The 25002-nt window shown below is 42.4% G+C and overlaps 1 protein-coding gene across 6 annotated transcripts in view; it reads left to right on the top strand.

Annotated features, from left to right (window-relative positions):
* The window catches only part of VPS54 (VPS54 subunit of GARP complex), a 73975-nt gene that overhangs the window by 44402 nt on the left and 4571 nt on the right, over positions 1-25002 (top strand). For 5 of the 6 annotated variants that reach the window (XM_024208402.3, XM_024208403.3, XM_029911899.1 and 2 more), the window contains 12 exons: positions 1146-1201; positions 2224-2320; positions 2797-3137; positions 5318-5447; positions 6818-6999; positions 8143-8255; positions 9482-9545; positions 14800-14905; positions 18236-18323; positions 19178-19299; positions 19412-19492; positions 24181-24288. In XM_024208402.3, the coding sequence (XP_024064170.1) occupies positions 1146-1201; positions 2224-2320; positions 2797-3137; positions 5318-5447; positions 6818-6999; positions 8143-8255; positions 9482-9545; positions 14800-14905; positions 18236-18323; positions 19178-19299; positions 19412-19492; positions 24181-24288 (1488 nt within the window). Of the gene's footprint in view, positions 1-1145; positions 1202-2223; positions 2321-2796; positions 3138-5317; positions 5448-6817; positions 7000-8142; positions 8256-9481; positions 9546-14799; positions 14906-18235; positions 18324-19177; positions 19300-19411; positions 19493-24180; positions 24289-25002 lie in introns of those variants that run through there. The other variant, XM_029911902.1, reaches the window with a different exon arrangement.

Genomic DNA, 25002 nt, shown 5'->3' with positions numbered 1-25002 from the left:
AAATGTATCCTTAAGAACAGGGGTTCTCAAACTGGGGGTCGGGACTCCTCAGGGGGTTGCGAGGTCATTATATGGGGGGTCATGAGCTGTCAACCTCCACCCCAAACCCCGCTTGCCTCCAGCATTTATAATGGTGTTAAATATATTAAACAGTGTGTTTAATTTATTAGGGGATCGCACTCAGAGGCTTGCAATCTGAAAGGGGTCGCCAGTAAAAAAGTTTGAGACCCACTGCTTAAGAACCATCTGTGCAGAACACCAGTTATTAATATCACCAATATTTAAACAACAGGACACCATCCAGCACCACTGTGGTTTATAGAAATCCACTTACAGGCCAGATGAGTTCATATGCTGTTGAATCATCTTGCACATCTGAGCGATTCTTGATCACATTGGAGAAAATCTCGAATTTAGTCTAAGTGGGGTTGCTTTGTTTCTAGGTTTAACAAAACAGTAATAACAAAGATGCTTCAATAAACTATCTCTAAAACAATGGAAAAGTCTGGAATAAAAATTGATTTTGGAGAGCTAGAAATTTGACTGACTGGCCATTTTCTTTCCAGCCACTCTTCGGCTGGAGGATGTTTTGTAGTGGTAATGGACTTCGAGGATGAGGATATAATGTAGTAGGAAATAAGGATGTGGGAAACCTTTCTGGGCTGAGATCGATACGGACAGTCCCTTGGGGAATCTGTTTTGTACCCACAGCCCGCTTCTTACAATAATGCCATCACAGTACTGTTCTTCACGTTGTTAGTTTTTATGAATCCTCTGTTTAAATAAAAAAAAAATCTTCATCCCAAACAAAATATTCAAATAATTGGGCATTTTGGGGGCCTCAATTTTTGGGGGCCCAACTTTAGGCACTTTTAAAGGAGCTTGATTTTGAGAAAGTGCTCAGAGAAAATCAGGCCCCTTTAAGGTGTGTCAAGTTGGGTATCCAAAATCACTAGTCCTTTTTGAAAATCTTGGGTCCCATATTTTGCAATTAAAAGAAAAAAGCTGTAAGAATGTAAAATGACCCAAATGTCTGTCTCTTTCTTTTCTTTTTTCTTGTTTAACTTGAGGTTCTTTTAAATTATGAGACTCAGAAGGGTTGGAAAGATGCTAAGACACTTTTTTTTTTTTCTTAAACTTCACAGTGTGTGGTTAGCACGGTATCGCAGATAGAAGAAATAGATACAGAAGTTGTCGTTAAGTAAGTATATGCCATGGGTTTGTTGTGGCAGGTTGGGTGGTGAATGTGTGCTTTAACACGGATGATAAACTGTTTTTTAATTTGTTTTTCAAGTGGTGAATAATTAAGAATTACCTTGTTCTTCTGTTTCTCCCCAACGGTCCTCTGCATCTGTTCAGGAACCCTGAGTATTTCCCTTCTTTTTGCAGATCTTAACAATTATACTCCTGTATTTTTAACCTTACTTTTGAAATTCTTTTTAAAACAATGTTAATTCCATTGCATATTAGGAAAAGCACAGGCTAAAATATTTAGGCATTTGTTTCCTGACTATGTAAGGGGAAAAGCAGGTGTTCCCACTGATAATATTCTAGTGCTGTAATAAAATGTGCCTGTAGGTCAGTACCTCCTACATGAAAGAGATTAGAGGCACATCTTACTACTCCAATGGAAGGATATTGAACAACGTAAGCCCTCTTGGCTATGAGCTGCATGTATGTGCCTAAGACAGGGATTCACAACCTACCCCAGAAGAGCAAAATTAGACCCACAGATTAGGCCAGACCAGAAGCCATTATTGCGTTCAATTTGAGAATTGGGGCCAATTTATTTTTTAAAATCAGATCTTGAAAGCAGGTAACCTCCCCTTTGCTGCTAGCTTTCAGACACACAGAGGATTCAGTAAAGGTTGAAAAGCTTCATTTCATAGAATAGTGACTAATTCTGTTAGGAGACAAATTGTATATTATGAGATTTTACTTTGGTTTTGGCAATGCATTTTTCTGCCTTTTGCCAGAAAAATGTGTTGCATCCTTGCGGTACAGCAAAAAAAGAGCATAATCCCAGTATTTTTGCTTTGCCAGCAAAAATATATCTTCATAGTCAATCTTTGTTATTTTTGCTCTGTGCTTGATGATGATGGTCTATACATTTACAATGTTTTTGACAGTCCATTTTCCCTTTAAATGTCAGTAGTCAGTCTTGTCAGTAGATCACTTCAAAGGTAAATAATCGTTGCCTCCAAAATGCTGTTCTTTTTGTAGGCTTGCAGATCAAATGAGGATGATGAATTTTCCTCAGTGGTTTGATCTACTGAAGAATATTTTTTCTAAATTTACGATCTTTCTCAAAAGAATTAAGGTAAGTATGTTCATTTCTCAAGGGCTTCACATCCTCATTTCAGACACTGATGCAGAATTGAGCTAGAGTTATTTTCTAGTTGGAATGTAAGATGTTGATTTTGACTACAGAGTCCTAAACTTTAATTCCAAGAGAGGTTGGACCTATATGGTTAACAGAGAGTGGGTTGGAAAGTAGATAAAACTTCTTGTTTCATGATTTATGTCAGGCTCAAATTATTAGCGATTAGGATGAGATCTTCCCGGAGGACAGATTACTCCACATGTGCGGTTTCTTGCACCGTTCTCAGAAGCATCTGGTGCTGGCCGCTGTTGGAGACCAGTTCCTGTGACTCGAAGTAATGATTACACAATATTAAAAACAAATAAAACCAATAAATATTTAAATATTCTTGTTTCTTGTCAAAAGAAAACATCTGTTTGTCAAAGTAAAATTGTGTTAAATTTTTTGTTAATAAACATTATATTTGATTCTAGGCAACCTTAAATATTATTCGTAGCGTGGTTCTCTTGGTTCTAGACAAGAACCAAAGGACCAGGGAATTGGAGGAAACTTCAGTACAGAAGAACCCTGCAAAAGACAATGCTGTGGATACAGAAGTAGCTTATCTGACTCACGAAGGCATGTTTATAAGTGATGCCTTTAGTGAGGGGGACCTCCCATCTGTAGCAGTTGACACTACCTCTCAAAGAAATACTTCTCCAAGCAGTGAGCCCTGCAGCAGTGATTCAGTATCTGAGCCAGAATGCACTACTGACTCTTCGTCCAGCAAAGAACAGATGCCATCTTCTGTTATACCAGGGGGAGTAGAGATGATGTAAGTAAACATCACTGCTAGAGTATTTACCCAGTGGTGACTCCTGGCCTACCAATGTTAACATTATAATGTACCATTCAGGCATTGGCAGGTTTTGGTGACGTGACGTTACAATGTAAAATTCACTCTGGTTCAGTTTGTTATCTAGTTATTGGATGAACTGGCTTCCAGAGGCTCTTAGGCATCCTCCCCCCCAGGGTGCTATGGGAGGATGGCAGGAACCACAGACTTCACTTCCTTTGGCTCCTCCCGGGGCCACCTGTTGCCCGCAGTGTGCAGCTGCACGGGGAGCTTGCACGCCAACCCTTATGCAGCAGAAACCCACTGCTTTTCCTGCCTGGGGAGTCTCTGCACCTGTGGAGGAGTAGGGTGCATAACCTCCTCTGGCCTTGTTTACATTAGATGATCATAGTATCCCTCAACTGGTTGGAAGTTCCCATGTGGCCACACACATTTGCTACAGTTGATTGTTCACTGGCTGTCCGTTGATGAAAGTTGCCTCGGTAAGTTATAGGGGTAAGTCTGAATCAGTGCAGTTCATTGAATGGCTGAGTGGATGCACCTCCGCTACTGTGATAACACAATCAGTGCAAATAGTCCTCCTCGTGCTGTCCCACAGTTTGCCAGCCACTGCAGAAGTAGCCTTTCTGGTCACCTGCATTCCATTGTTCAGGGCTCTACTTGGTTGGAAGCTACCTACTCGATAGCTCTGCACAGTGTGTGGAACTCAGCTGCAGGCCATTTGCATAGCAAGCAGCTCTAGAGGCAGAGCTTTATCAAACAGAACCATTTGAAATGCCACAGCGTGCAGCTGCCTGACAGCTGGAAGACATCCACAACTTCATCTCTGAGTAGGATGAGGAGCTTGTTCAGTTCCAGCTGCAGAAATACAACAGGAACTCCAAGATCTATACATGTGTGTTTGAGCAGCTATCCATGCTTGGTGTAGAGCCCTCCAAAGCATAGGGATGGCCAGAGGGAAAGGATTTGAGATAACTATCCTAAAAAACCCATAGAACAAACAAACAAGGACTAAGGTCCAGTGATGCCTCCCTGATGTGTCAGGTAGCAAGCAACTGGACAGGGTCTTCAGCAAGGATCTCACCACCCAACTTAACCTCGTGATGGACAGGGCTGGAGCTCCCAGAAGAGAGATGCACTATGATGAGGACACCAGCCAGGAGAATTAAATCCGAATACAAGCAGGAGGGGAAGGAATTGGACACCAGTCTAGAGCTGTTTGCTCAGATGGCCAATGGATATGGTGGCCTTGCTGGAGGTGGAGGACTTCAGTGACAAAGGACCTTCTACAGCTGATTGAACAGCTTTTTATTATAAAATGTGCTATTGTATCCCTACATGCTTGTTTGGGCAACTCTCTTTTGGGTTCACACAGCCGCCTTTTAGCATTTGTAATAGGGCACATATAACTACATGAGAGTGTCTGCCTTCTTGCTGCTCCCACCTCACCTCCTTCACAGCACCCTCCCATTTCAGTCTCCCTGTCCTGCAGGTTCTCTCTCTCTCTGCACACACTGTCAACACCTACAACCCTTGCAGCAGCTACACCAGACCAGCAAATTACAGACTCGACTTGCTAAGCACTGGCAGAGCTGTGCCATGCAGTGGGCTCAAAACGGTGGCCAGGCCAAAAGCAGTTTTCAGAAAGGCACAAACCTAAGTAGCAAGGAGCGGAAAGCAAGAGAGGATACTGATGGAGTCATGGAACTGGTGGTCTCTCAGAAAGCTTACAAGCTGAAGGAGAAAAAGCTGCAAAACATTTATTGCAGGCATTGCATGTCACGTTGGAAAAAGCAGTGTGTGTATCTGTCACAAAATGATGTGTAAATAATGACATGGGCTGGGTAACTTTTAACCAACAGCAGTAAAAAATAAATTAATAATCGCTGTGCAATGCTCTGCCTGAAATACCTAATTTGAGTGGATTTAAAAAAAATATAGAACAGAACCATGCATTCGCTTGTTATGAAGACTGATACGACATTGACAGCAGGTTAGGAAGCTCCAACGGTCCAAAGTTACATACTGCAGTTAACTTGCGATATCTGACCACTTCGCTGCAGCAGTGTTCTTTCCTCCCTCAGCAAGTGATTGGAAACTGCAGGTAAAGCGTAATATTTGTGAAATCATTTGCAAACAAACATTTCTGTCATTTTCAGGATCAGTGAAGATCTGAAACTGACTGATCTGGAGCTGGAAAAACTGGCAAATAACATTCAAGAGCTACTTTATGGTGCCTCTGACATCTGCCATGATCGTTCTGTCAAGTTCCTCATGGCAAGAGCAAAGGTAAGGTGCTTGGCTCATCCTGCTGTTGATCAGCATCCCTAATAAAAAACTTCAAAAAGCTATTTGCTATTTTTTTTTAATATTGAGCAGTATTTTTTTTTTTTTTGTAGACTTTAGACTTTTGAAGTTACATGCTTATTGAAATCAAGTCACTGCTCATGCCATCAAAGGCACTTTGCGCTACCTAATGCCCGGGAGTTCACTGGCATGAACATAACACATCATTTGTAATGCACTGCTTAAATAATGAGTACTTCTACTTTCCGCTGAAATGAGCAGCCCTGAAATTGGCTTTGTTAACAGTAGGGTTGTTTCCCTATAATTTCCCACCTGTGCAGCTCCCACCTATCATAGCAATGATGGGAGCATTAGCATAGACGAGGCGCTGGCACCTGGTAGTATTTTAACCAGTCTCGACCTACTTTGAGCAGGGTAAAGTGACACAGTGTTTTAAAATGCCAGCAGCCCCTACATTGAGGACTTCCCAACACCCCTGTCTCCAGAGGCATTGAACCAGTGTTAGCAATGGCGGGAAATTTTAGGGGAAAAGTCTTTGTCTAGGCAGAGCCATAGATACCAAGGTTAACATTTTTAAATCGTTCTCGTTATGAGTATTCACATTTCAGACTAATGAGGGTGGGACATAGCTCCTGTGGAGCTGGTGTTTGTGTCTTTCTCTGCAGACCGTGTAAGACAGCTGTGCCTTGGGTCACCTTGGGGAGATTAGCTTCAAACCAGAAAGGTCCAAAACTTAAATTCTGTAGACATGGATGGCCCTGTCACAGAAGCGATGGAACAGCATTCTGGCCCAGGTGGTTCACTTCAAGACCTAGCCTAGGGATAGTCCTTTCCAATCAATCATGATCCAGTGGAGCAGCTAGGCCAAATAACCACCAGTGAGCTTAGACAAGGAAAAGTCACGTTCGTCATCATCCTCATGTCAGATAGTCAAGGTTACACCTGGGTCTCATTCATTTTTATGGTTTAAACACAATACAACTCCCTAATGTAGACGTGACTTTAGTGAGCCCGTGCTGTAGGGCTTAAATCCACTACCAGGGTTTGAAGCTTCACCATTTACAACATCTGGAAGGGTGCACCTGTGTGGAGGCCCAGGGTGCCAGGTTGTGCCATTTAGGATACAGGCAGGCAGCTCCTGAATGAGACTAGCCAGTGGTACAGGTCACGATGCGAGTTGTGGTGACATACTAGTGTGGGACAGGCTTGGTAGAGATGTCTTGCCCGCGGTTTAGGTTCGGTTCATTTTTAGATTATAAATAACAGCTGCCCCACTGCCCTGTCTCTGTCTTTAGCTATGCCTGTGACTCTGTGGTGTTCCATCTCCTAATAGCAGTTTTCTTTGCATTTAGGATGGCTTCCTGGAGAAGTTGAATTCCAACGAGTTTGTTGCCCTATCTCGATTAATGGAAGGATTTATCTTAGACACTGAACAGATCTGTGGCAGAAAAAGTATGTCATTGCGAGGAGCACTTCAGAGTCAAGCCAATAGATTTGTGAATAGATTTCATGAGGAGAGAAAAACAAAACTCAGGTATCCTTGGACACACTCTGCTTCCATGTTTTTAAAGGAATAATTTTAACAGTCATGCATGAGACAAATGGAGATCTTTTACTGCCTGGCACACAGTAACCCAAATTTTATTTATAAGTGAAAAATTGTTTTTGAAATCTATTATAACGATTTGTTGTAGACTGCTCTGTTCCCTCTATATATCTGCTCTTTATGCATCGTTTGATCCCATTGAGCTGGACTGCCCAAACATGGTCCAACTGAGGACTGTATTAGCTACAAGAAGGATTGAAGACCTCCTGCAACTTCTGCCTCGTGTTACAGCTTGGTCCACTTGTCCTGCACAATCATTAGGGTCTGGTAACATCCCTTCTTTAGAGTTCTGAGGAGGACCATCTGCTCCTGATATCCATGGCAGCTGCTCCCGGGTGTTACCAGTCTCTGATGATGGTGTAGGGCAACCCTTCTCAGGGATGTGTGGGTGGGTGGTTATTAAAGGGGTCAACCCTTAGACATTACCAATCCCCAGTAATGGAGAAGGTAACTGACTACTGTCAGGCTACACCTAATTTGCATTAAATGGAAAAGATGGCAGCTACTTTAATCTTCAGTTTGTAGGTGTGGCCTACATAGACAAGAAGTCCCAGCCAATCATATTGTGGTTTGGTCGTTGGGGTCAAACTGATCTCCTGACTGCTCCATTTTTCTTCATCACCCACTCATTTCTTCCATGCTTTCTTTGGTATGTGTTTAGGTTTTCTCTGATGTGAACTCATGGAACAGTTTTCAAGTTAATGTACAGCAAGCCCCTTTCCTGTCATTCATTCAAAACCACATCATTGCTGCAAAGCAGTGCAACTGCAATGCTCCCACAGCACTCTGTATTGCCCATCAGAGACGTTTTCAGTTTCTAGTGTTTTGCATTCTGTTTCATTTACTCAGTCTGTGTATTCTTCAGGCAAGCACAGGGGTGTCTGACTTAGGGGTGCTTTACAACAATATCTAAATGTTGATTGCTAATAACATTTCAGGCCATTGAATCTTTTCCCACTTTGAATCCCTTTTAACCAATGCAACTTTGATTCCATTGCAGTAGAGGCAAGAGAGTCTTCAGGGTGACACATTTTATTTACTTAACCTCCTTTCTTTTATGTTTATAAATAGTTTGCTGCTAGATAACGAACGCTGGAAGCAAGCTGATGTTCCTGCTGAGTTTCAGGATCTTGTTGATTCTGTATCAGATGGCAAAATTATTCTACCTGAAAAAAAAGCAGGGGGTGTGTATTTTGTTTTCTAATATTCTCTCCATTTCTTGTAGTGTAAGTGCTACAGTTAAATGTTGCAAAAATTCTGCTATAACTCCTTTATTCACAAGTTCCTTGTGTTCTGGGGGAAAAACAAATACCGCTTTAAGGCTGAAATGTTCTAGGCTTCACCACAGCCTAAAAGATTTTGGGGGAAAGTTGAAGGAAAACCCATTCAGCCATTTGTGAATGGAGAGCCTAGGAACAAACCCTAACTTTAACACAGGGATTCCCATCTTAAGGGTTGCAGCCCCTTATAGGATGCCAGAGACCGCCCAGGATATATCGCTGACGTGTCAGAGGAAACTGCTAAGCGTGTATGCTCTCAGCATATCCCCTCTCCCAAATAGAGCTCACTCCTCCAGCCAGCATGATGGGCAGTGTGCAGGATAAGGCACTGTGTAGCCACTGGGTTCAGTTTCAGACTCTACCCCAGACTTGTTATGTGACCTTGGACGAGTCACCTAATCCCTTTGTGCCTCTGTTTTCCCATCTGTAAAATAATAGTCCTTCCCTATTTCTCAGGGGTCTTGTGAGGATAAATACAGTAAAGATTGTGAGGCGGGGCCCATATAAATATCTAAGACAGAAAACAAACACAAGAGATGAAGAAAAATGGCAAAGACAAGAGAGAGGCGCAATTACATAACCTCACTGGGGTAAGGCTTGGCATAAAGGGATACAGTGGAAGCAAAGGACATCCCAGGACCAGGGCTGGTTCACCAACGTACGGTTGGAAAACCACTGCTTTCGATAGGTCTTTTTAGCTTCCCTCAATAAGACAGGATCGCGGAGATGTCAGATTTATCATAGGAGCAGCATCAGTGAGGACTTGTATTGCTAGGCTTGGCTTGAAGAAATAGGTTTGGAGCTAAAATAGCGATGGTCATTGAAGATCTGTTAGAGATTTTCTGCTGTGCATTCTCGACTTTTTTCTGCCTTTGTTTTAATCTTTTGTACGCCGATAATCCCATCGTGCTGCTCTTTGCCTCGCAATCACTGCAGTGTATAAATAATTATAATAATTACAGTAGGTAGCCAACTGGACTTTGCATGTTGACATAAAAGAAAGGATTGATGCTCTGGAGAGTGATTGCTTTTCAGACCTCAGCAAGGGAATAGTTTGTTTTTCGATATTACAGTTTTCTCCGCTTCTTTTTGGTTCAAGTCACCTCACTTTTCTGTTTAAAAATATCTAGCTGCTGAAGAAAGAAAGCCAACTGACGTCCTTATTGTTGAAGAACAAAAGTATGCTGTGGTTGGGTAAGATGCACTTTTTTTTCCTTAATGATGAGTTAGTTGGGTTGTGCTTTGAATAGAAGTCTATTGAATACTAACAGCTTTAGCAATCTTGCCTGAATAAAGACAAGCCTCCTCCTTGCCAAATACATTTCTCTTCAGTTCTGGAGCAGTTATATAACATTAGATGTTATGTATCTTTTAAAGATGCTACATCAGCTTAAAACAGGGGTGGGCAAACTTTTTGGCCCGAGGGCCACATCTGGGTATGGAAATTGTATGATGGGCTCACGAAATTGGGGGTTGGGGTGCGGGAGGGAGAGAGGGCTCTGGCTGGTGGTACGGGCTCTGAGGTGGGGCCAGAAATGAGGGATTCGGGATGTGGGAGGGGGCTCCGGGCAGAGGGTGGGGGGTGAGGGCTCTGGCTGGGGGTGCGGACTCTGGGGTGCAGGAGGGTGGGACTGAGGGCGGGAGGGGGATCAGGGCTGGGGCAGGAGGTTGGGGCGTGGGAGGGGGTCAGGGGTGCAGGCTCTGGGCGGTGCTTACCTCAAGCAGCTCCGGGAAGCAGCGGCATGTCCCCCCTCCGGCTCCTACGTGGAGGCGTGGCCAGGCGCCGCCCCTGCAGCTCCCATTGGCCCAAGTGCTGGCCAATGGGAGCTGTGGGGACGGCGCTTGGGGTGGGGGCAGCGTGCGGAGCCCCCTGGCTGTCCCTACGCTAGGAGCTGGATGGGGGGATGTGCCGCTGCTTCCAGGAGCCGTGCGGAGCAAGCCCCTGACCCCGCTCCCCGGCAGAAGCTTGAGGGCCAGATGCGGCCCCCTGGCCGTAGTTTGCCCACCCTGGCTTAAAACATCAAGCTGAAATTTAATTATTATTTTTTACTTGTAATTCTTACATCAAGGTGTGCACACGCTAGTATTTTTGGTCCCTGCATAAGTTTCTACTTTCGTTGTCCCAGTGGTGCTTCAAAATAATATCAGATACACTGCTACCTCGATATAACGCGATATATAATTCGGATATAACGCGGTAAAGCAGTGCTCCGGGGGGGGTGGGGCTGCGCACTCCGGTGGATCAAAGCAAGTTCAATATAACGTGGTTTCACCTATAATGCAGTAAGATTTTGTGGCTCCTGAGGACAGTGTTATATCGAGGTAGAGGTGTATCTCTGTTCCCATATGTGGACAAGTATATATGGGTCAATGATGAATAATAATTACTCTAAGCTCAGTAAAATTCTCTTTAAAAGCAAAATATGAGGTAAAGCAAGTAAATCCATACATCTTTGGTGTTTTGTTCTTGGGTACATCTGATTTCCTGATATTTCTGGATTGATGGGGGAGAGGTAGATACACTGGAGGGTAGGGAGAGGGTCCAGAGTGACCTAGCCAAATTGGAGGATTGGGCCAAAAGAAATCTGATGAGGTTCAACAAGGACAAGTGCAGAGTCCTGCACTTAGAACGGAAGAATCCCATGCACCGCTACAGGCTGGGGACCAACTGGCTAAGCAGCAGTTCTGCAGAAAAGGACCTGGGGATTACAGTGGATGAGAAGCTGGATATGAGTCAGCAGTGTGCCCTTGTTGCCAAGAAGGCCAACGGCATATTGGGCTGCATTAGTAGGAGCATTGCCAGCAGATTGAGGGAAGTGATTATTCCCCACTATTCTCACTGGTGAGGCCACATCTGTAGTATTGCATCTAGTTCCCCCCCCGCCCCCCGAAAGGATGTGGACAAATTGGAGAGAGTCCAGCAGAGGGCAACAAAAATGATCAGGGGGCTGCGGCACATGACTTACGAGGACAGTCTGAGGGAACTGGGCTTGTTTAGTCTGCAGAAAAGAAGAGTGAGGGGGGATTTGATAGCAGCCTTCAACTACCTGAAAGGGGGTTCCAAAGAGGATGGAGCTCGGCTCTTCTCAGTGGAGGCAGATGACAGAACAAGGAGCAATGGTCTCAAGTTGCAGTGGGGGAGGTCTAGGTTGGATATTAGAAAACACTATTTCACTAGGAGGGTGGTGAAGCACTGGAATGGGTTACCTAGGGAGGTGTTGGAATCTCCATCCTTAGAGGTTTTTAATGTCCGGCTTGACAAGTCCTGGCTGGGATGATTTAGTTGGTGTTGGTCCTGCTTTGAGCAGGGGATTGTACTAGATGACTTCCTGAGGTCTCTTCCAATCCTAATATTCTATGATTCTATGATGTCACCGTTTTTAAGAAACTAAATTTAAAACAAAAACAAAAAAATGGTTAAAAATGTTTCTGGGTATTTATAAAATGTTTTTCTCCCACAAAGTCATTGTGTAAAGATATTTTGTACTTTCAAATCCTGAGAAATAAATAAGAGCTATGTGTAACTTGAAAGCTTATACTTTCCACAAACAGAAGTTGGTCCAGTGAAAGATATTGCCTCACCTATCTTGTTTCTCAGAATACCCAAAACTCAAATGAAAACTTTGGAACCAGCTGTCATCTTTTGTGGGCTGTCTGATGATGATATGCCACTGATTACTCAAAAACGAGTGGCTCAATTTTTTTATGGCAGCATGAAGAACAGGCCTTAAGCTGATCTTTGAGCCTTGTCACCGTGCCTCCGTGGGTCACAACTGAGAATACCAAATTCAGGAGAAACTGCTGAGAAATAGGGCAGACACACCCCAAAACTGGTGGTTATTCTCCCATAAGATATACCAAACCAGCAACAAAAGTAAACTTCTCTCTCACCACACTGGCTGACAAGAAGTCAGAAAAGCCATCTCCTTATGCATTCCAGTCCTTGTATCACCACCAAAAACACTAGACTTAATGATGAGTGGCTATTTAAAACCAATTTCATCAAACAACAGGGTTCTTCTGATCCCAAAGGACCAGCCACATACCGAGGTAAATATATAACTCAGATCTTACCCAATTATCATGCTGTTGCCAATAATTTAGTATCTAAAATCTAAAGGTTTATTTATTAAAAAAAAAAAAAAGGCGAGAGTTAAAATTGGTTAAAAGAATCAAATACATACAATAATTGCAAAGTTCTTGGATCAGGCTTGTAGCAGTGATGGAATAAACTGCTGGCTTAAGTTAAGTCTCTGGATGCTTCCAAATCATTGAAAGGTTCCCTGTCCTTTGGTTAGAATGCTCCCATTAGTATAAGTTCATAGTCCAGAGGTTGGAGCATGAAAGAGGCAAAATGGAGATGTTTCCAGGGCCTTTTATAGCTTCTGCCAAGTGGAGGGAACCCATTGTTCTCACTGTGGAAAATTACAGCTAACAAAATGGTGTTTGGAGTCACATGAGCAACTCACATGTCCGTGCATGATTTCGCTTAGTCATACCAGAAGCCATCACAGGAAAGTCCATTAAGTGTAGATAGGTGTCTCCCAAGATCCATTGTGAGTTAAGTGTTCTTTGATGGGCCATTCAACTTGAACAGTTCCTTCACAGTGTGCTGGCTAAATACTGTTGTTGTTATTACCAAAGGAGCAAACATTTGAAATACAGGTACATAGTTAATATTCATAACTTCAGATACAAAAATGATACATGCATACAAATAGCATAATGCTATTCAGCAAATCATAACCTTTCTAAAGACACCTTACTTGGCATACTTTGTACAACATTTGTTGCAATTATATAACAGTGGTAGCAACAATGATCTACATGGTCATATTTTAATCAGATAACGTCAAAAGCATCTACTGCCACGACCATGAAAGAGCATCTTGAACTCCTTCAGCAGTACAGAAATATCCTTTAAAAGTCAGCATAGACTCTGGAGTGGAACTACCAGAATGTACCATGCATTGAAGTTGCATTTGCTAATCCATGTCTGGTCATTTGAGGGAGAAATGTGTTTTATTTATTTTTTAGCTCCTTGAAGAAATCAACTTCAGTATTAACTAGAACATTTTAATTCTACAGATTTCTACAGACATTTGTATTCTACTATTTCACCTGATTTTTTTAAAAATACCAATTTAACAAAAAATAACCCCCAAATCAGATGGCCTACAAATATCACACAAATGCCTGTTTTGGATGTATGTACATCTTCTTTCTGTACCCTATTGTGTGGAAAGAAGATTTTTGCTTTGCAATGTCAGGATACCTGTTTGGAATACTAGCCTTGCCTGACATGGATGGCCTGGACTGTATTTTCTTGCCTTCTTCATATCTGAGTTCAAAGGATTGCAGATGCTCTATATGGGTGAAGTCTGATGCTGACAGATACCGGGTACTTGCAACTACCATTAAAGTCAGTTGGAATTATGGGTGCTCCATGTCTCTGAGCACTTGGTGCTATATGTATAAAGCTGCTCAGTCTCTTACTGATTGTGCATTCATTACAGCCTCTTCAATGCCCATCATTGTCTGTGTGCTACGGATTTTTTTTTCTTGCAGCACTTGCTCAAAATTGGCAAGGATTACACAGTATTTTAAGAATGGAGCTTTATATTTTCCTACTGATGTGTGAATAGATCCCTCCATTCACACAATAATTATTTCTATAAAATAACTTTCTCAAACTCCAGGAACTATTATTCTTGCACCAGTTAAGTATTTTTATAAGATTTTTTTTGCCCATCTTTACAGGTCCTTTTGGATTCCAATTATTTTACTGATCTGGAGACAAATTTTCAAAATCACCTAAGTTTCATGTTCTCAAAAGTGATTTAGGAACCTAAGTCCCATTGATTTTCAGTGATATAAGACCTAATTATATCATCAGGCCTGTACTGCTCCTGCAGTGAGTCACTTGTGCCTCCTTTACAACCCCTTTATGCTGGAGCAAGGGCCAGAATTGGCCCTGAGGTCTCCTGTAATGTTATCATTTTACTGTTTCCTTAGTCACCATCAGGTCTTCCAGGATAGACAAAACCTGGATTTACTAGTGTAAAAAATCAAACAGGAATGAGTAATGTTCTTACACAAAAACTTTCTTTATACATCATGAAGAAGCAGCAAAAAAGGAATAAATCTGTTTTCACGTCAGTCCGCTTTACCATCTTTAAATTTGAGTGGGGGTTTTCAGAGGAAAAATGGTACTTAATACTGTAATCTCTAGTACTAGGGGGAAACGGTGTTAGGTAAACCTTTTTTTATTCTTTTAAAAATTTAGATTAGCAGCTGCACACAAACCTTAACAGAGCTGAATGCAACAAATGGAAAAGGAGAGCACATAAAGAATATGTTAGAACTATCCCTGCTGTCTACAAACCTGTGGTGTTAGTTTGATTTAACAACTGAAATTACATATTTGACTCTGTTTCTTTTCTTATAGGACAGTGTTGCTATTAATAAAAATAATACTTGAGTACTGCCAGTGTGTGGATAACATCCCTTCTATTACTACTGACATGCTTACTCGTCTGTCTGATTTATTGAAGGTATGACTATCAAATTTATAGCCCATACTATACTAAGATCTTCAGGGCAGGGAATGCATGGGGTCTCTAATACTCCATGAAAATGTATGATTCAATGTCAATGATTAATAATAATATTGAAAAATAGCTTGACTGTGATCTTTGGTGTAATTATAGGAATCACAAAGCACATTTTGCAAGGCGTAGTTGGGTAACACTGTGAACTAATCTAAACACAATTCAGAGTAGATAACATTATGTGAAATAACTAAAGGAAAGCCATTTGTCCCCTTGTTTACCGGCACATTAGAGATCCCTGGTAACCAGCCGAAGAGATGTTTTGATGTTGATTTTTGGAGTCAGATAGTCATTTGTCCTTCAGGCTGGATGGAAGGTGTTGTGAAGCAGAGGATTGTGGCTAGGAAAGAGCAATGCAAGCCAAAATGTCATTGGGAGTGTATGTATGCAGGGAAGAAACCAATTCCTTGATTTGTACAAGTCACCTTATTGTGATTAGAAGGATGAAAAATAGTTCTCTGCTGAAACCATTGCTGTAAAATGGAAATTAAATTAAAAACTGTCACCTCTTCATCAAATGTTTATTGCTAGAGGAGTTAATCGGAGTACATGAGTGACCTTAAAAATGTCATTGCTGTGATCTAACCCAAAACCTGCCAGTTAATTCAGTCTGGGGCAATGGCTGCTAAGTTTGTCTACAAAGGTTTTCTTATGCGTTAAAGTATTGAAAATAGAAATGTATATCAAAATAGCAGCCAGCTGAGAACTGCAAATGGAAGGGTTTGTTTTAAACTTTATTTTTATTGTTTTATATAAAAGATAAACACATAAAGAAACTATATATATAATATAAATATATGCACAAGATGGAAATAGCATATGAATAACAAAATTCACTGTTCTTTATTTGTAAAACCTGGGGAAAAACAAAAACCCTGAGTCTGTAGAGGTCATGTGGGGCATCAGTTATTATAGTGACTAAATAGATAAATAAGTGAGAACATAACCTTATGAGTTTCAGGGACTAACATATACTAAACTGCAAACGTATGCAATAGTTTCACGTGAGACCAGGCAGCCTCATATCTTTTCCAAGTGTTTCTATTAAACACAGTCATTTTTTCCATGAATGCAAGAGAGCTCACTATGCCTGTCTGTGTATGAGGGAGGAATTGCAGATTTCTCTTTTCCATATTTCTTAATATGCTCTTCTAGAGGTGAGAGAGTTGAAACAGACCAATTGTCCCTTATCCTTGCTTGAATCCTTGAGCCTAGCCATTGAAAGAAGGAACTGTGAGACAGTGGTAGCTGATGTTTGTTACACTTATAATTGAAGGAGACCAGTCTGTCAAGGCCAACTCCACGCTTAAGACAATTTGGATAGAAAAAGGATTAACAAAAATTAAAGATATAATAGAAATGGAAGTTTACCAATTTACTAGGTTACAGACCTTCTAAATATTCCTTTCTAGGTTACAGACCTGTTAAATATTCCTTTTAAATATTTCTTATATAAGGGCTTTTCTTTCCTTGGAGTCATCATTCAAGTTCATCCTTAAAACTTTCCATTAATAGGTCAATTATGAGCATTCCTGTTGGTATATTTCTTTTTTCATTGCCAAAATGGCTTGTGCATTTTATTAATTTCTGTAGTTCCTGTCTCTGTGGCAGCTAGGCAGGCTTCAGCTGTAGCCAGTCTTATCTGAGGTATAGGGTGCAAAGTGGTTCTCAGATAATCAGGTCCCAAACCATTTGTGGCTTTGAAAATGACCACCAACACCTTGAATTGCACCTGGCAGTGAACAGGAAGCCCGCGGGTGGACATATGCACAGATGTTGGGATTGGAGTATGCAGTTTTGTTGATCTAAACTTCACAGATAATATAACCACAGAAGAGAGACCAGTCACTCCCACAGCACAGGAATGCAGAAGTTCTCTGTTATAAACTGTCAGACTTAGGGAGTCTTACTCCACTAGCTCTTCAGACTTCTTCCCTGCCTCTTTGCTTGTCAGACCATCTGATACCCCGATGACCAGCAAAGTTGATGCAGGGAAGGAGTATTGAGGAGTCAGTCTGTCAGGAGTCCTGGATAGCAGATGGTTACGAGTCCAGCACTCTGCTAAGCAATCAATGAACTGACTCAAAAGCTGAACAATAAATTCCCTTAGAGCAGCCTGAAACTCCATGTTCCTACATTTCTGTGCTTGTACCACAGGAGTAGGTAGCGACCATCTAGATTTGTTCAAGAGGCTCTAGGGCTTGGCAATGTTCCTTCCATCCCCACTCCACATCCTCTGCAGCACAGGTTGTGGACGGTGGTCCAATACTCATGTCTTATCCATTGCAGTCCTGCTTTGGATAGCCAAGTGTAGTAGGTAGCTGCATGAAAAATCTTTTCCCACACTTGCTACTCTCTTAGGAGACGGGGGCCCTGATCTCTGAATGGGATCATGCATCAGTGGGATCATTAGTACTGCTGAGAAAAATGTTGCTCCTCTCTCAGTACTGATTAACTCTTTCTCCCTAACTGATTTTTTCATACTGCTTTCTATGTCCCAAATGTGCCAGGTTTGGCATAGGGGGTAGAGCGGGATGGGGGATAGGTCAGAATCTAAATCAGAAAATTAGTTGTTTGATGATTTCCATGGGACTAACCTTTCCTGCAGTCTGCCCCATCCAGCCAAGTTCAGTGGCACTATACCTGTTCACCTCCTCTGAGGGCCCTGTGCAAGAAGTTTTTATTTAGTCTTCTAGTAAGAATTCACTGCTTCCATGCATTCATCTGGAGTTAGGATGGAAGTACCTTAGCCACACCCCATGACAAGTCAGAGCTGCCTCTAATGTTTTCAGGAAGAGAAGCACAACCCAAATACCTCAGATGGAGGGAGCGGTCAGTCCCAGAAATGAAATAATTGGGAAATAATTGTCCATTCTTAATACCCCCATTTCCATTCCTGTCCCAGAAATCCAATCCAGAGAGCCATCATTGGCATGAACTGATTCAAGAAACACCAAGAGCCTGATTCAGAGCCCAGTGAAGTCAGTGGAATGACTCCTAATGACTTCAGGGGGCTCTAGATCAGGTCCCGAGTAAGTCCTATGCGGATTATGAGATCCTGAGTAAACACACAAGAGGAATCATTAGAAAGAGCTTGGGACTCTCCTAGAACGAGAAATCTGGGTAATTTCAGTACCAAGCCCAATCATCTGTCAGTGATTAAAGTCTCGCTCAGTTTTATCTATGGCATTTCTAAGGTACCTATCATCCCCATACTCCCCCTACATTACATATAGATCTTCAACTCTTACTTTTTTTTCCTCTTTCTGATAGTATTTCAACTCCAGAAGCTGCCAGCTAGTTCTCGGAGCAGGTGCATTGCAAGTTGTTGGTTTGAAAACAATAACTACAAAAAATTTAGGTATGGATTTCTACTGTTCAGATCTCATTCCTCGGTCTAATAAAACACTAAATATTCAGGATAAGCCATTTCCAAGTTGCAGTGCTCTGGAAAAGATGTGAAAAGATAAGAAGGGGTTACCCTGATGTGTTTACTTTGAATATAGAATTTGTATAAGAGTCTATGAATTGTAGCATTGAAGAAGTGTGCTGCAGTGTGTGTCAAATATGTTACTTGGAAGTAGAAGAAATCAATCTCTTAGCCAAACATGGTCTTCAGTCAAAATAAGTGACTTTGGAGCTGGAATTACTTCTTAAATCGTGACCTTGTCACAGATGGGGTTGTTTGCTATTTGGAGTTTGAAATTTGGAATACACAATTCTTCCATTTTTACAAGTAGCAGCATCCTGCCTATCTTAAATCAACCCCTGTATTTCAGTTGAATATAGTACTCTCTGCTTCCTGTCCTAAGCTGTTGTGAAATGTTGCTGCGCTCTGTTAAATAGCTGCCAAATTCAGCGCCAGAGGTGACTGCATTTCACTAGTGGGTGAAAGGGTTTCTTTGTGTAGCTCCATATCCTACAGTCAGTCTTTACTTAGCTAAAACTCCCCTTCCAGTCAATGAATGAAGGACTGTGTGAGTTGGTACCCTCAATGTAAAGTGCTCTGGATCCTTGACCTGAATATAGTAATGTCACATGTTTGTATTTTCACTAAATGATTTCATAAATTTTCACTTCCAGTTTATCTTCTAGCTTGCTTTTGAGTGTTGGGTCTGTATTCTGTTTTTTAGAGAAGGTGCAGGCTGTACAAAATGACTATACTTGTACAATAATTGAGCTGTTTTTTCCCTTCTCTTACTTCTGGGTTTACAGCTCTCTCTTCACGCTGCCTGCAGCTGATCGTACACTACATTCCTATTATCAGGGCTCATTTTGAAGCTCGACTGCAGCCTAAACAATTTAGCATGCTCAGGCATTTTGACCACATTACTAAGGTAATTCTTTGTGTATCTTCTAATTAAACTCTATATGTGCTCTTTCTCAATTGTGCTGTGAAGACTATGAATGTCATGAGATGGTAAATAAAACCCTATTTTTCCATTACAGGATTATCATGACCACATAGCTGAAATTTCAGCAAAGCTTGTAGCCATAATGGATAGCTTATTTGACAAACTGTTATCAAAGGTAATGATTTATGGAAATAATTACACTCCACACTGCATTTGGGTGTTTCATTATGTGCAGAATCTTAGACTAGATGTTTCAAACAAAGTCTACATTTTCCCTATCTAGGCATTGTTTAAACTGGTTTAAACCTATATACGCAAGGCCCTATGCTGGACTTAAGAAAATATACTCTTTAAGAGTCAATGCATGTATGTCATTAACCTTTATAAAATCAGCATTGGTCATCTCTTGAATCTCTTTTTGATGCAATAAATTGTTACACTTTCCTTGGTGCAGTAGATACTGTGAATACAGTAGCTCCCATGCTTTAGCGGGGAGGGATAGCTCAGTGGTTTGAGCATTGGCCTGCTAAACCCAGGGTTGTGAGTTCAATCCTTGAGGGGGCCACTTGGGGATCTGGGGCAAAATCAGTACTTGGTCCTGCTAGTGAAGGCAGGGGGCTGGACTTGATGACCTTTCAGGGTCCCTTCCAGTTCTAGGAGATGGGATATCTCCATTAATTAATTAATTTACCAAGATGCCTGGCTACACTGCTTTCTTGGACGGTCTTATCCAGCTGATGGCTGTTGTGGCTGGCATTTCCCGTCATGCTGCTGGCTCCCAATGCCATCCCTGAGAGCAACTCCTATTTCCTGCTCTTCTGCAGTGAAGATCCTGCATGCGGCTGCCTACAGAAGCAGCTGGAAGCAAGAAGGAGCCAGTGCCATGGGCACCCTAAGTGGAAAACTGATGAGCTATAGGAAATTGGCATGAGAGAAAGGATGGTCCAGTGGCTGGGCCACCAGCCTGGAGCTTGAGAGATCCGGGACTTATTCCATGCTCCGCCACATGCTTCCTGTGTGACCTTGGGCAAGTCATTTAGTCGCCCTGTGCCACAGTTCCCTATCTGTAAAGTAGGGACAATAGCAGTGTCCTACCTCACAAAGGTGCTCTGAGGATTAATTCATTTAAGTTAGTGAGGCACTCAGGCACAGTGGTAATGGGGCTGTATAAGTACCTAAGATAGATAGATTGTATCTATTTGTTGAAATCAGTGTCAAGTGATCAGTTTAGCCAGGGGTGGCCAACCTGAGCCTGAGAAGGAGCCAGAATTTACCAATGTACATTGCCAAAGAGCCACAGTAATATGTCATCAGCTCCCCCCACAGCTCCCAGCACCTCCCACCTGCTGGCAGTCCCGCCAATCAGCGCCTCCCCCCCCTCCCCCTGCACCTCCAGATCAGCTGTTTCGTGGCATGCAGGAGGCTGGCGGGGCGAGGGGGAGGAGTGAGGGCACGGGAGGCTCAGAGGAGCGGGCAGGAAGGAGTGGAGTGGGAGCAGGGCCTGTGGCAGAGCCAGGGGTTCAGCAGTGAGCACCCCCCCGGCACATTGGAAAGTCGGTGCCTGTAGCTCCAGCTCCGGAGTTGGTGCCTATACAACGAGCCGCATATTAACTTCTGAAGAGCTGCATGTGGCTCCGGAGCCACAGTTTGGTTAAACCTTATGGGCCAGATTCTGCCGCCCTTACTCACAATGAGTAGTACTTGACTCTGCAAAGTGTTCCATTGGTTCCATTGGGCCTGCTGATGGTCTGAGGGACTACTCAGCAATAGTAAAGGTGACAGAAGCGGGCTGTCAGTTTTGATAATTAAACTTACGTAAACCTTCAGCCTGTTTTATTTGTTTTTCAAAGCTGCTTCATAAGGAAATATTACCGTAGGAAAAAATGAACCTTTGAGTGACCAATTTGACTGGTTCATGCAAATACATTTATTAGACTCATAGACTCATAGACTTTAAGGTCAGAAGGGACCAATATGGTCATCTAGTCTGACCTCCCGCATGATGCAGGCCACAAAAGCTAACCCCCCCACTTTCCCTTAACTCTGCTGGTGAAGTCTCCAGATTGTGATCTAAAGACTTCAAGTTGCAGAGAATCTTCCAGCTTATAGAAGCCACTTAAAATTCAGACGTTCATTGTCCAGTATGAAGTGGGTCGGGGAAATCTAGTTATGTGATTGGTTATTGGCACAATTACATAAACAGCGCCTACACTCTGTTTCAGAAACAGTAAAATACCGGGGACAGGGAGAATCTTTGGGAATATATTATGTTCTCCCTCCCGCCAACATTTTGTTAGGCTAGCAAGAATTGCTGCTGATGGGGAGTGTGGGGTCAGATTGCCACAGAGAGGGAATGGGAGAAGGGATTATTTTTTTTCTGTCATATTACAACGTCTTTTCATTGATTAAATATGTTTAAAAAGACCAACACCGGCAAGGTGACAAAGTCCAAAATAGTGTTCTAGCCACCAAAGACCAAATAAACTTCCAGTTTGTCAAATGTCTTCCCTGTTACTTTTATTCTCATCTCTTGAAAATAAGTGTTTAACTCCTGGCCCCTTGAGTGGGAGGTGCACAACAACACACCCATAGTGCAGGGCTTGTCTGGATTGTGGCTAACATGCATGTGCCATGCAGTCCTTCCATCTTCCCTGCCCACTCTTTCTCGTGAGCTGGCAGAAGATTTAAGCTGGCAAGATTCCTGCTCTCTGAAGCTCTTGAAGGCTAGGATTGTTTTCAATTTCAGCAGCCAGCAGGGAGAGGGGAAGAATATTATGACATGTGCTAGCTTGCCTACCTTACCAGTAAACCCAGTCCCTTTGGTTGTTTGGTACCTAATAGAGCTGAGGATCTGGGATCTTAACATTACTGCTACTCTCCTCTTGGGTGAATGACAGTGAAAACATTGAAGGACCTCTTAAAACAGAAAATATGCAACAGGACAGGAGTATAGCTCATTAATTGTAGCGTTGTTAGCATTGCAGGGGTATGTGTCAGAGTCTCAAGGCTTGAGTACCCCATAAATAAAAATAATCACTGGCTTTAAATGTATAAAGCTGAAAGAATGAGCAAGTCATTCTAATGGCAATGTTCTGGAGCTTGGCAGTGCGGCGTTAAGTGTGTTTAACAAAAATTAATATGGTCTAGAAATCACAGACTGAATGTTGGGTGACATGCTCCTCTTCACGAAACAATCAGCATGGTCCAGTGGACAGGGTACTAAACTGGGGCCCTGGAGCCCTCAGTTCTCTTGCTGGCTTTACAGCTGACCTGCTGTGACCTGCAAACCATTTCATGCCTCTGTGTCCCCTCCTTCTCTTGTTTAGATTGAGAGCTCTTCGGGGCAGGGGTCTGTCTCTTACTACATGTGTGTAACAGTGTCTAGAGCAATGGGCCCTGGTCTCAGTTGGGCTCTGGAGGCACTGGTGTGAGACAGTTCTGTTAGTTGTAGAGGTGCAGGTAGAAGACGAACAGGGGTACTGCATTAGTGAAAATGATATAGTCCCCTAAGATGCCATGGCTCTCTTTGAACCTGTACTTTTGTTGCCATTTGGATGCAGCAATAAAATCTCTGAGCCTGCTCCGGCGAGGTGTTGACCACGATAGAGGCTGGAAATGCTGAGCAACTTGCAGGATTGCAACCCATGATACTTGGGCTGAACAGCCACAGCTTTAGCTTGCATGTTTTCTATGAATATTCCACTTCACAGACACATACAATACAACACAACCATTTTAAAACCAGAAGACTGTAATTCAAGTCACTTGGAGCCCATTCCTGCAGATACTTCCATTTATAGTACTCATTACCCTAAGTAGTCCAATTAGCCTTAGTGGTAATCAATCTTTGATAGGCCATGTTTGCAGGATCGGGCCCTTTGTCTCCAAGACTTAGTTCTCAGATACAATTAAACTATCGGCTTTCCTTTTCCTCAGAACTTTATAGATAACGCCAATTTTTCTCTTTCAAGCAATGGCCAAGCAGAGTTCTCCAAATTCAGACCTACTGCAAGCAGCTGTAACTCCTTTTAGTTCAGCAACGTTTATAAATTAATAATAATCTTGAGTAATTCATCGTCGTTGCTTTGAAAATCACAGTACGATCTATCCTTCTAGGTGTGGGAACGTAAGAATTTTGTTCCCTTGCAGCATATCTCCTTTCAATAGCTTGTTTCTTAGATACCAGCCCTGACCAAGGAAAGGTACCTCTCATCTTATTCACCCCCGGTATTTTTCCCCATTCCTTAGGGTGAGTCCATACTGTCAGCGACTGACTTCAGCTGTATTTTTACGTGTTCTTTGGCACGTACTGTACTTGGTTTTCAGCAGCTTTCGGCTCTCCTTGTGTCAGAAACTTCCAATTACGTGTTCTTGTAGGACTTGCTTGTTTTCTTTTTTCAAATATTTGTACCGGAAGTGGTGCATACGTCATAGACGGAATTATTTCCTGTTACCTGTGGAGAGAAAGCACGTTCCAAAGGGGGAGATGGGACTAGTATAAGGCATGGCATATGCACATTTAACTGTCATGTTAATCATTCTCTCCCTAAAATATAACTGAGAGGTGTAATGTAAGCCAGCTAAAAATAATGAGCAGGAAGCAGCAATTAAAACTAACCAAGACAAATGGATCAGGTGGGGGGAATGCTTCTTTGATCCCTGTTTGATTTAAATTGTCCTTTTGAATTATAAAATGTAAAGTGCCAATGATTCTACAATGCAAGCTGCCCATGGATCAATAACAGCTCTTAGACAATGATATCTGAAGGCCTAGCGGCATAGGAGGCAGCCAAGAACATTTTCCTTTTGACCATTTTCTAAAGATGTTGGAAAACAAGTGACCAATGTTGTCTTTATTACCAGTATGAGGTGAAAGCTCCTGTTCCTTCAGCCTGCTTCAGGAATATTTGTAAGCAAATGGCAAAGATGCATGAAGCTATATATGACCTCCTCCCTGAGGAGCAAACACAGGTGAGCATTTTAAGTTGCTTTGTAGCTATTGTAACACTTCCCTCATAAACACACGTCATTACCAGTACTTGGGACACTTTTGCTTTTCACAGACAAAAAAAAATCTAGTGAATATAGTCATGTGTGGTCAGGGCCGGCTCCAGGCACCAGGCACCCAAGCTGGTGCTTGGGGCGGCACCTGGAGGGGGGCGGCGGCGCGGCGCTCTGGCCGCTGGGAGGGGGGCGGCCGGAGGCTTTTTCGCCTGGGGCGGCGAAAAAGCCAGAGCCGGCCCTGTGTGTGGTGACCAACAAATGGGATTGCAAATACCATTGCAGTGAATTCAGTTTGAATTGAATCTTTTTGCAATATTTGCTCAACTCTAGCTCCCTGGGGCAAGACTAAGCTGCCTCACTTCCCTTTTGCATCAACCTTGTTCTTAATATCTAGATGTAGAGATGCTGAATACAGGAGTTAGTGGTGAAATTCTACACAAGGGCAATAACTTGGCTGTTGTATGTGGTCATGTTGAGAATCTCCCAGAATTCTGAAATCTACACTAGAACAGCCATTTTATGCAGCTGTAATACAATTCAAATTTAACTACAGCACTGGATTATTCATGTCACTAAATCTGCTATGAGCCCAGTCTTTTCTAAGTGTGCTCGTTATAATAATAGGCTACAGTCAGTGCTTTTATAGATGGCCAGGATGGACCATTCTGTCACCTAATGCAT

This window comes from Terrapene carolina, unplaced genomic scaffold (assembly GCF_002925995.2).
Source record: "Terrapene carolina triunguis isolate 2854851 unplaced genomic scaffold, T_m_triunguis-2.0 Scaffold132, whole genome shotgun sequence".
NCBI classification, from domain to species: domain Eukaryota; kingdom Metazoa; phylum Chordata; order Testudines; family Emydidae; genus Terrapene; species Terrapene triunguis.
This window is presented reverse-complemented; position numbering and strand designations above follow the sequence as displayed.